The sequence below is a fragment of the Taudactylus pleione genome, unplaced genomic scaffold (assembly GCF_031769625.1).
Source record: "Taudactylus pleione unplaced genomic scaffold, aTauple2 ptg000041l, whole genome shotgun sequence".
Taxonomy (NCBI): Eukaryota; Metazoa; Chordata; class Amphibia; order Anura; family Myobatrachidae; genus Taudactylus; species Taudactylus pleione.
Genome location: NW_028284443.1, coordinates 12,921,403 through 12,934,387, shown reverse-complemented (window position 1 = coordinate 12,934,387; position 12,985 = coordinate 12,921,403). Strand labels below are relative to the sequence as shown.

At 40.1% G+C, this 12,985-nt stretch overlaps 1 protein-coding gene across 1 annotated transcript in view; it reads right to left on the bottom strand.

Annotated features, from left to right (window-relative positions):
- LOC148537983 (V-type proton ATPase subunit S1-like) overlaps positions 1-3,102 on the bottom strand; it is a 116,712-nt gene extending 113,610 nt beyond the window's left edge. Inside the window, exon 1 of the mRNA XM_088456095.1 lies at positions 2,985-3,102. Within this exon, the coding sequence (XP_088312221.1) occupies positions 2,985-3,082 (98 nt within the window). The 5' untranslated portion in view covers positions 3,083-3,102. The remainder of the gene's footprint in view (positions 1-2,984) is intronic.
- Positions 3,103-12,985: the final 9,883 nt, after the last annotated feature.

The following is a 12,985-nucleotide window of genomic DNA, read 5'->3' as shown; positions in this document are numbered from 1 at the left end:
GGGTGCGATGTACGACCCCACGGGTGCGAGCTCGGTCCGACATCATGCCCATACAAGTGCGATAGAGCAACCAAATCGTACCAATCGGTCGGATCGGCTGCTTTATCGCTCCGTGTATGGCCTGCTTATCGTGTCTGACACTCAAAGATTACAGACATTCTAACTTTAATAATGTTAACATCACTATATATTTACAGATCATATTCTTTCTGATGAACATAATGAAAATAAAAATGTATGTACTGTGCCAAGAACACATTAGTGTGTGTCATTAGTAATCTAGTTATATCACACAATGATAGTCACTGCATCTGTCCTTGAGATAATACTGGAAATGTGAGTCATCACTATTCACTCAAATGTTCCTTTTCCTTTATACAACTACTGTAGGCTCTAAAAAAACCTACCAGAATATATGTACTGTACCGCAATTTGAAAATGATATTGAATAATGTCACAGATAGATAGATAGATATATTTTATGTCTATTGAAATATAAAAGTGAAAACTAATATATAGTTGATTGCTGAGGAATGTAGAACATTTATGCTACTTGTTCCATGTTTTAATGATGTTTTAATTACGTTTTTTAGGGTTTGTGGCAACTTGTGGCATGTTAACAAGCTGTAGCCAAGTCCCTATATACATGTACTGTACTTAATTCAGTTTGCACTGACCTTTTGTGAAATCTCATTAACACAATAACACCCTAAGGGGGTGACTCCCACTGATCTTATCAAATATTTATAATGTTTTTGTAACATGTCTTTTCTTCTTTCTTTTTAATCAAAAGCCATAGCATTTTTAACAATCAGCATACTGTACTGTATGTAGGACTGAAGATTGTTGTGCAAACGGTCAATACTTCATCCACTTGTTGCACAACTCACCTCATTAGGAGGAAATTTAATTTTTAATTTACTTTTTGGCACATTATTAATGTTCAGCAAGATATGAATTAATTATATGCAGATTAAAGGAGGTCAGCGCCCTCCTGATTTTTGTACCTCTCCTGGATGCTTCCAAATTTGTGTATGCAGATTTGCACTCTGCATTAATAAATTAGTTTAATAACTAACTAAATTTTTCAGCTAGCAAGCAATGGGGAGAATATGAATTATGTATACTGTTGTCATATCGTAATATCCTGTAGCTATTCTACGCAAATTTCATAACTGTTTCTAATCATTATCAATTACATGAGTAATAGGTACTAAGGTAGTGCAGCTCTCATGCACATAATTTAAGACCATTTTTTGTAAGACAAGTGCCACTCATTCATCTATAGACAGAAGATATTAATGTAAAGTTTGGGTCTCTATTTATTGCATAAAGCTTATGAAAAATTCATCTGAAAGGGTTGCGGTGCCATACATTTTTCATAAACCTCTTTCATCAAAAGAAAGGCCGGGCCACATGTCCAGATGGTCCCCTCAGCTGGGAGTAATAGCTTTTGTTTTGGACACCTTGCAATTTGGGTCCTGCCAAACACCAGTGGTAACAGAAAAACAAAAATGTAATTCATTTTACACCTAACATTTTAAAATGCATGAAAAAGATAATGCACATAGTAAGCTAGCTGCCTTCAGAAACATTGCTAAATTGAATGATTAAATTTGTAAGTGGACATAACTTATTGGAATATGTGTATCTATAAAACAATAGAATTTAGCACTGAAAGCCCAAATATTAAACAGTGCTGCTAAGTCATAAATCCTGCAAAAATTACAGTATCATAGGATTATAGCTATATGAAGTATAGCAGCAATAGGAGATGGTATTAAATGGGTCAAAATTGCAGAAAATGATAAATAAGCCCAAAAATCTGTAAACCAGTGTCCAAGATCCAGCCCTAACATTAGGTTTAACCATTTCATGAAGGGCCTCCTTTAGGGGCCTATTTATCATTCAATATTTGTGGCATATCCCCTAAAAACACCCGTATTCGTGGTATACAAGCAAATATTAGTTATCACCCGAATGTAACAAGGAGGGTCTCCAATATCTAAAGTCACAGTAAGGTCAGAGCTTGCGCAAGTGTACGTGAGGCTGCGATGGTACTCGATTGTACCGATGATTTTGCAGTCTTGCTAAATAGTACGTATGTGTGCTAAGTAAAGTTGGCGTCCTTGTGTAGTGCTGTGATGGGATAGCGATTGCAATTAATTAGCATACTTTAGCAGTTGAACTCGCGTGTAATCGCAATTGCATACGCAGTTGCGTACGGTAGTGAATCAGGCCCACAGTCACCACATCTGCCTGCACCTCTGAATCAGGCCCTCAATGTGTTCATAGACAATCAATGAACAACTTTTCTTTACAATGGCATTTTACTGCATTTGTCAGCACACTTTCCACATATGCCTAGTTACCAACTTGTGTACAGGGACATGTACATGATACTGACTATCTATGTCGTCAGGAAGATGGGGCAAGGCACATGATGACAATATTTGTATCAGGCTCTATTTGTACTAAGACTTTATGTTAGGATTTGCATCACTGCCGCCTGTTCCCATCCTCCTTGCAGGTAGGTAAGTGTCCTTCCTTAATAATTGCCTGCTCTCTTGGGAGTCACCTCCTCATTTCTGGGTCTCCCCGACATTTCAGGGAGTAGGCAACTAATTGACCATGGAGAAGTAAAATGCCCGTCATGTCATGTTTTCTCTACTTGATTGTACCATGTTTTTGCATTTTATATATTCTTCTTCAATAAATATTAGCTGAGAAAGCTATAAATAAAATAAGAACGGATGGTAAAGTTGTATCCAAGAGATGAAAAAAAGACCATTTTACTGTGCAACTGCTGAATAATGAAAAATAGGGACAACTCTTTAAAACCAGGGACTGCCCTTGATATTTACAGACAGTTGGCAACAATGATGTGATGTATAATAACTACTAGGTTAGCTATATTTATATTTACTCATAGTATACAGTGCAATACATTCCTTTTATTGGAATATACAGTAGTAGTCACTCACCTTTCAGTTGACCATAGCAGGACGGGAACATGACTTACAGAGGTCACTACTGATACCCAGATGCAGGACATAAGCAAGAACCCAGGCAACAGCTGCATGATTGCTATAAGAGGAGACTTGAAAGAGAATGAACATGCAATGCTAACTTTACTAAGCAAAAAGGAAATACTGGTTTTAGCTGGAGCAGTGGATTAATACAAGCTAGTATGCATATTGTTTTATGTAAACAGTCAGTTGTGTATATAATAAATATAGCAGTCCTTCATCTGCTCTTTCGGTGGGCTGAGAACTAGTTTTGCATTGTTTAAAAGATGATTTACAAATGTTGGCTATTGGTTATATATTCCTTATAATTCTGAGCAATTAAGTCAATAGTGAAGTTGTAGTAGAAATACTTTAGTAGAAAAACCTTCTACAGCCTATTACTGGATTAGGTTTTATGTCAAAAAGAGCACTGAATTGTCTAGCATACTGTACATTATATAGCTGCACATACAGATGAAGTATGTTTTATTGAACAACTTGGTGTAACATACAGTAGAGCAAAAAACTGAAGCAATGTGATTGCTTTTCCAAGGTTGAATGTTGTATTCCTGGGTGCACTGAATTCTACTAGGGGTGAGCGGGTTCGGATTTCTGAAATCCGAACCTCCCCGAACCCACCGATCCGAGGCCGATCCGAGTCAGGCTCGACTTTTCCCGCCTGACTCGGATCTGAAATCGAGGCAAAAGTCATCATCCCGCCTTCCGGGTCTCGCGGGTTTTGGATCCTATATAAGGTTTCTCACTCGGCTGTGGACAGTGAAGAGGGAGGGTGGGAGTTAGGGCTGGCTGGGCTGTGTAGTGTAGTGCAGTGCAGTGTAGTGTTGTGCTGTGCTGTGCTGCGCTGTGCTGCTGTTGTCCATAGGGGCTGTGTCCACTACTTCAAAGTCCATAGGGGCTGGCTGGACTGTGTTGTGCAGTCAGTTGTCCATAGGGGCTGTGTCCACTCCAAAGTCCTGTGCAGTGTCCCAGTCCTAAAGGGGTGCTGTAGTGTTGTCCAGGGGGTGCTCTGTCCATCAGGGGTGCTCCCCCCAAGTGCAAAAAAAAAATATTTTTTCTGTGTTTGTGAATTGTGTGCACTGTGGCTGCATGTGCATCAACAAAGGAGCAGCGCCAAGCATGCGCCTGTGTCCCATAAGTAAAAGGCCGGCTGGCTTGTCCGTTAAAGGGTGCTGTAACCCCCAAAGGGCACTCCAAACAAATAAAAAAATATATTTATTTGTGTTTGTGAATTGTGTGCGCAGTAGCTGCACGTGCACCAACAAAGTAGTGCCAAGCGTGCGCCTGTGTCCCATAAATAAAGGGCCGGCTGGATTGACCGCTAAAGGGTGCTGTAACCCCCAAAGGGCACTCCAAACAAAATAAAAAAATATTTTTTTTGTGTTTGTGAATTGTGTGCGCAGTAGCCGCACGTGCATCAACAAAGTAGTGCCAAGCATGCGCCTGTGTCCCATAAATAAAGGGCCAGCTGGCTTGTCCTTTAAAGGGTGCTGTAACCCCCAAAGGGCACTCCAAACAAAATAAAAATATTTTCTGTGTTTGTGAATTGTGTGCACTGTGGCTGCACGTGCATCAACAAAGGAGCAGCGCCAAGCATGCGCCTGTGTCCCATAAGTAAAGGGCCGGCTGGCTCATTTCTTAAAGGGTGGTGTAACCCACAAAGTGCACTACTCTCCAGCAAAAATAAAAAAATATTTTCTGTGTTTGTGTGCGCCTTAGCCGCACGTATATATCAAATCAATATAACATAAATGGAGGACCAAACTTTCTCCGATAAAAATAAAATAGGGAAAGATCAAGAACCACTTCCTCCTAGTGCTGTTGCTGCTGCTGGGAGTTGTTCATCATCCCAGAGAGGAAGTAGGAAAACCACTACTTTTACTAAACAATTGACCCTCCAACAGTCCCTAGCGAGGAGGATGAAGTACGACAGCAGTCATCCTGAAAACGTATAACTGAGGCCTTGACTGCTATGTTGGTGTTAGACGTGCGTCCGGTATCTGCCATTAGTGCAGTGGGATTTAGACAATTGATGGAGGTAGTGTGACCCCGGTTCCAAATCCCGTCTAGATTCCACCTGCATCCTCAAAGCAGCAGCGACAAGCGTGCGTTTGTCTGTTAAAGGGTGGTGTAACCCTCAAAGTGCGCTCCACAAACAATAAAAAAATTCTTCTTTTTTTTTCTGTCTTTGTGAAATGTGTGGGCTGTAGCTGCACCTGCATCCTTAAAGCAGCAGCGACAAGCGTGCGTCTGTCTGTTAAAGGGTGGTGTAACCCTCAAAGTGCGCTCCACAAACAATAAAAAAATTCTTCTTTTTTTTTCTGTCTTTGTGAAATGTGTGGGCTGTAGCAGCACCTGCATCCTTAAAGCAGCAGCGACAAGCGTGCGTCTGTCTGTTAAAGGGTGGTGTAACCCTCAAAGTGCGCTCCACAAACAATAAAAAAATTCTTCTTTGTTTTTCTGTCTTTGTGAAATGTGTGGGCTGTAGCCGCACCTGCATCCTTAAAGCAGCAGCGACAAGCGTGCGTCTGTCTGTTAAAGGGTGGTGTAACCCTCAAAGTGCGCTCCACAAACAATAAAAAAATTCTTTTTTTTTCTGTCTTTGTGAAATGTGTGGGCTGTAGCCGCACCTGCATCCTTAAAGCAGCAGCGACAAGCGTGCGTCTGTCTGTTAAAGGGTGGTGTAACCCTCAAAGTGCGCTATACAAACAATAAAAAAGTTCTTTTTTTTTCTGTCTTTGTGAAATGTGTGGACTGTAGCCGCACCTGCATCCTTAAAGCAGCAGTGACAAGCGTGCGTCTGTCTGTTAAAGGGTGGTGTAACCCTCAAAGTGCACTCCACAAACAATAAAAAAATTCTTCTTTTTTTTCTGTCTTTGTGAATTGTGTGGGCTGTAGCCGCACCTGCATCCTCAAAGCAGCAGCGACAAGTGTGCGTCTGTCTGTTAAAGGATTACATCGGTGACAGCATCCAAGTAGGCATGTCAGACAGTCCGTACATGTACTGGCAGGAAAAAGAGGCAATTTGGAGGCCCCTGTACAAACTGGCTTTATTTTACCTGAGTTGCCCCCCCCCTCCAGTGTGCACTCAGAAAGAGTGTTTAGTGCAGCCGGGAACCTTGTCAGCAAAAGGCGTAGGAGGTTGCTTCCACAAAATGTGGAGAAGATGATGTTCATAAAAATGAATTATCAACTCTTCCAGGGAGAACAGCCTCCAGAACGTACAGAGGGACCTGTGGTGGTGGATTCCAGTGGGGACGAGTTAATACTCTGTGAGGATGAGGATGTACACAACACTGAAGAGGGTGAGGAATCGGTGGATGAGGAGGATGAGGACGACATCTTGCCTCCGTAGAGCCAGTTTGTGCAGGGACAGATTAATTGCCAGCTTGTTTTGTGGGGGCCCAAACGAAACAATCATTTCAGCCACAGTCGTGTGACAGACCCTGGCGCTGAAATGATTAGTTTGTTAAAGTGTGCATGTCCTGTTTATACAACATAAGGGTGGGTGGGATGGCCCAAGGACAATTCCATCTTGCACCTCTTTTTTTTCTTTGCATTATGTTCTGTTTGGGGCCTAGTTTTTCAAACTGCCATCCTGTCTGCCACTGCAGTGTCACTTCTAGATGGGCCACGTGTTTGTGACGCCCACTCGTATCTCTTAGCATAGTCATCCAGCTACCTCGGTGCAACCTTTTGGACATAAAAACACTATTGTGAGGTGTTCAGAATAGACTGGAAATGAGTGGAAATGAAGGTTATTGAGGTTAATAATAGCATAGGAGCAGAAAAACCCACAAATTCTGTGATTTTAGCTGTTTTTATGCTTTTTTTTTAAAATATACAGATCCAAAACACAAAACCCAGAACCCAAAACACGGAAGGGTGGTTTTGGCAAAACCAATCCAGATCCAAAACACGAAGAAAGATCCAGATCCAAAACACGAAAAGTGGCCGGTGCACACCCCTAAATTCTACATTATGGAATGCATTTTTTCAGGTAAACTTTTACCATTGTGTTCAATACAATAAAACCAGCTCCATCTATACATGTCCATATTAAATATTGTGGCTTTCCATTGCATACTGTACCACCAACCCTATTTGAGTGGACTGTCCCACCCGTACCACTTACTTTACAAAATCATGATTATTCTTGTGCATAACGAGCAGGATTTCTGGCGGTATGAGGTGCCACAAATCCTCGTGTGAGGTGTAATTTATGTGGAATGGGGGTCCTACGCCAGTCCCTCTTGCTGCATGCACGCTCCTTGCGCTCTTTCTTAATTCCTTAAAAAACACTTGCAGCAATTTTCAATACAGCGAACCTGATTCAGAGTAGTATGTTATTGCCGCCGCCGCTGCTGATTGGAAATATACAAATGTCGCAGCTGTCGGGATATGTATTTAGACACTCACTGGCGTCTTTGCAAATCCATGAAGCTGTATACAAAGATGTAGCATCATAAAATTTAGGGAAAGGGGGCCTGGACTGCACATCCTAGCTCTTTCTAATACCTAGCTCTTTCACATACCTAGCTGAGACTTAGTACTACAACATAGAAAACAGGGGAAGAGCAGATGCACCATACAACCATTAATAATTATATATCATACAGTATACAAGGTTTTTGGCATAAATTGGGCGACGGTTATGAGCTTACCCATAAAACATCAAAGTAACCTCAATGGGTAAGTCCATAACAATATAGGGGTTCATGTCTGGGGCATGGGGCACCCTCAAACCAACCCAGCCTGGGTTTGATCAAAACAAAAACTGTGCAGTCTTTTTTAATTAAATGTTAAAATTGTGTATTTCATAAGATGTGCGTTCAGTTCAGATGATTGATGCAGTGTTTATTACTGTTCTGTGTGCGGTGGTGTCCCACCCTTAATCTGCACCCCAAAACAATTCTCACAAAGACCTGTTCTTCCAAGTGCGTGCAAACAATTGTCAGTGTTTTTTTGTGTAAATTAGTGCAAAAACAAATAGCATAGTGTGTTATCCTTCTATTGTAAGCGACGTTATATGCGGTGGTGTCCCACACTTAATCTGCACCTCAAACAAGTTGTCAGATCAAGTGGCACATGAAACATTGACATCTCCTGCTTCAGTTTCTCCTGCAATGCTGCTGTCATTGCAGGAGAAACAACTGACCTTTTCCAAGAGACTATGATGAGTCAACTCAGTGCATCAAAGTGAAACACCATTTTGACATCTGGTCAGGCTTAACATAATTGCCTACAATTATTGGCACCTCTATTGTGATTCAATCTGATACCCCAAGCATTAATAGAATGGTGGAGGATTATATTAATGACAATGTCCCACAGTCTCTTTAAATACTGGGAGGAGAAAAGGGAATTTGGGGCCTCTTGTACAAACTAGCTTTACTTTACTTAAGCTGCTCACCCTCCCGTTTGTAATCAGAAAAAGTGTTAGTCACAGCCAGGAACCTTGTGAGAAATCAGCGTAGGAGGCTACTATCTCAAAATGTAGAAAACTGATGTTCATAAAGATGAACTACAAATTCTATGAGGAAGACCTTTGCCGCCAATTACAACAAAGTATAGAGACTTCTGTTATAGTAAATTCCAGTGGAGATGAGCTGATATTATGTGATGATGATGATGATAATAACACTGATGAGGGTGATAATGACATCTTATAACTGTAGAAATGATTTACAATAATGTTAACCGCCTTAGGACCAGCTTGTTTTGTGGGGGTCCAAACAAACCAAGCACTTCATCCACAAATGTGACACTCCCTGTCACTAATGTGCTTGGTTGTTAAACTGTGCATGTCCTTTTTACACATAACATAACCCAAGGATAATATCATTGTGCACCAATTTTCTTTTCATTGTACTTTACTGGGCTGCACTTTACTAGTGCATTGTTGATGATATTCTGGTTTGCAAGACCCATTTCTCTGTTTTCTTTTTTGAGCAGTAACTGTAATTGCTTTCTGTTCATATAATCATTAATCAATCAATCAATTAAATCAGTCAATGGCATTCATTACCTGGCTTCAACACTACATGTTTGCCAGGCGCATATCTCTGTTTTTCTTTACTTTATAATTATAACTGCTTCTCTCTTCATTTAATCAATCAAATCAATCAATCCATCAATCAATCAATGCTTTACCTGGCTTCCACTGCATAAATAGTATTAAATACTCTACCTCCATTTCCCTGTGCTGGCCTCGGAGCTCTGATTGTGTTCTTGATTAATGAAAACTTTCTATATCATTGTATAATTTTATATTAAACTGCCATCCTGTCTGCAACTACAGTGTCACTATGTCTTCTCGATGTGCTATACTGTTTGAAACTGCCATGTGTTTGTGCCGCTTCTCTGTCACTTAGTTTAGCCAGTCAGCTCGCTGCAGTCTTTGGCCAATATCACAGCATTGTTTTCATCAATATTGGGCAAAGACTGCAGCGAGCTGACTGGCTAAACTAAGCGACAGAGAAGCGGCACAAACACATGGCAGTTTCAAACAATGTAGCACATCAAATAGACATAGTGGTACTGCAGTGGCAGACAGGATGGCAGTTTAATATAAAATATGACTTGAAAGTAATGTTATTGAGGTTAATAATACTGTAGAAAAAATAGGCCTAAATTACATGATTTTAGCTGTTTTTATCAGTTTTTTTTTTTAACTCCACATCCAAAACCAAAGCACTTGAGGCTGGTTTTGGCAAAATCAAAACCAAAACATGATGATGAATTAAAACCAAAACCATAATACGGGTGCCCATGCAATTCTGTAGTTTTTATTATGGGGCAGCATTGTAAGTTGTGCCTGAAAGCCCAGTATTCTATTGTTCACTGGCACAATAACATGCACCAGTGCACAATTCTCCTGAAAACTGAACCATGCATGACATCCAGTTTTCATCGTTCCAGGGACACACTCTGCCTCAACCTCCTCATCTCCACCCTTCTCCACTAACTGACTCGCTATCCTACATCAAACAAAAGACAAACTAAATTTAATACTGAAAAATAAAGACAAAACAAACAAATATTACCACACACCACCCACACCCACATAAGACAAGACAGAAAATAAAAGTACAAAACTTTTATTAAATAAAATATATAAAAAACTAGACACATAAAGCCACAAAGACAAATCAATCAGTGAAGACGATGTAAAATCTAAGCTTATATAGGTCAAACTTCGGAGACTTTGGACAACCGATACCTACATGGTTTCAATTCAAACTTGCTGTATGTTATGAAACTTGCTATAGGATTGGTGACATTTTGGTAGGTTACAGGAAGCGCCTATTACATCTGTCAAGTTTCTATGCAATTCATGGAGTATGGGCAGCATCCTGTACTTACAGCTAATGGAGATAATAGGGTTTTCCCAACCCTTAGGGTACAAATTGAAATACAAAAGGACTCTCTGGCGCTGGGAAGGTACAAACATAAAATGTGTCTAAGACACAGACCAGTAACTAGGCATTCCATTACTCACATATATAGGGAGAGCACATCTGCATGTATCTGGGATGAGCCACAAGGATGTCACAGATTAATAAAGTAGAACTGGTAACCTCATAATAAATAACCAGATGTTATAAGCATAAGAATACCCCAAACAGGTTTACAAATGAATAATTTATTTATTTGTAAATTACATTTTTAGAATACATTACAATTCTGTCCTGGACAAACGTGTTAACATAATAAGAACAGTTTTCACTATAACAGTCAGTATGCAGGTAAGAATAAAATATATATAAAAAAAATCATACAGCATCAAAAATATTACAAATATGCATAAAATCATATAGCCCTCTGCCTGTTTCCTATTCTAGCTATGTGCCTGTGATCCTGACTATTGCTAGATCTGACCACTCTCTGTCTAGTGTACCACCTCACAATACTTCATTCTACCCTCCTAACAAGTCATGTTAAGGGCAGTAAAGGCCACATCGCTTTGCGGCAGTTCCTGGAGAAGACCATTCCAATAGACTCTGCATCTCGACACTGCAAGCGCTAACCCTAAACTGAAAGAAAACTGTCAGATATTCTGCGGGTGACTACAGCACAGAAGATAGAAAAATAGTATCAAGAAGTAAAGTGATGTTATAACAGTATACGCCAATAAGTCAATAAGACAGGACGGGAGGCGTGAGTCCTTGACAGAGTATAAGGGACCAAACCAAGAGAAATATGGAGTCAAATGAAAAAACTTGATAGAAGTCGCTGTCAAGTCACATAGGCACCTTCTAACTGACCGCCTATTATATCTGGCAAGTTTCTATGCAATTCAAGGGATAGGGACAGCGCCATAGGGTACCGTGTACATGGAGCTCAAGGACATTCATAATGTTTTCCCAGCCTTTAGGGTACAAAGGAGGAGAAATACAGGTAGAGCATTAACAAAAGAAATAATAGCTGAAAAATTATTATTTTTCTTTAATCCTGTGGATAACGGGTAGCTACTGCAAAAACTCTGTGATTAATAGTAAAACAATTAGAACATTTTGTCTTACAGTTACTGTACATTCACAATAGACTGAATGGAGAAATTTTACAGACAGATAAACTAGAGGTAGATGAAATGGTTATGCAGGCAAATTGTCTCCAGTGATAACGTCAACATCAGAGTGTCAATATATATGATATCGACATGATTAAAATGACGACAACATAAATGGTGACAAAAGGGACGTGCAGTCAGGGCCTCCCCTGTCATACTAATCAGATTTGTTATAAAAAGATTAGAATAATACAAAGAAGATATGAATAACTTATACACATCTTCTTTGTTTATTGCAATCATTTTTATAGTTATAACACTCACCAGCCTTGTGGAGCTCCCTGGGACTGCAGGGAGATGAGAGATGAGGCAGCAACAGCTCGACCTGGCTTCTGCATAGTCAGACACGGCTTGCAGAGCTGGGGGCGAAGTCACACCACAGGTAATAGGCTGCACAGAAAGAGAGCTAATAGAGGCATGCCTCTCAGTATGAGGGGCGTGCCTTGAGCACTGATGGACACCTTGAATGTGTCATGTGACCAGGAAGTGCCCTGCAGTGTTTTGAGATCGGAGCTGAGTCAGTAGCAGCAAGAGAAGACACAGTGATGCAGGTAGGAGAATCAATGGACACTGAAACGTAAGCATAGTGAGGGGAGAGTTACAGTAAGTAGGGGGTGAGACAGGCTCCCAGCACTCAGATTCATCTCCATGTGTGCCTCCCCAGCCATTGACCTCACTGCACGTCACTGGATGACACCTGAAAAATGTCAACATTAGCATTAGGGTAAAGGTTATGATTTGGTTTAGAAGTTAAGCTTAAAGTGTTAGGGTTAAGGATAGACTGATCTGAAAATCTGTGTCGACATTCTGATCATATTGACAATACATCAGTGTAGACATTGTCAAGTTGACATTATGAACAAGTTGACATGATGAATGTCGACCTAATATACCGAACTCGATGACAAAGGCAGGTGTTAGGTTAGTACAATATACTAGTAGTTGATATAGTGAAATAAGAACAGGGTAATAATTTAAAGTGAGTTTGATTTTTCAGAATGCGAGCAGTAAACTAAAAAGCTGAGTGAAAACAGGTTTGTGGCGCAATTTCACTAAGTACATACCGCATTAGAATGATTTGTATATACTGTACATTTTGAAAGTTCTCTAAGAGGAAAGCAAAGAAATTAGAGCTGAATGGAATGGAATACATAACTCTTTATGCTGTTTCTTATTAAATATTTCATTTTAATTAAAATGAGCACCCTGTACACTGATCCATTAATCTTTTAATACTCTCAGGCTGTTGTTTACACCAAAATCATCCAAGGTAATCCCTGCTAAATTGTTTTTTTAGCAAGCTAAATAAATAGAAATACTATGATTCAGAAAGTTGTGACGCTTAGTAATATTATGCTCAAATGACTTCTGGATCAATTGTCTTGTG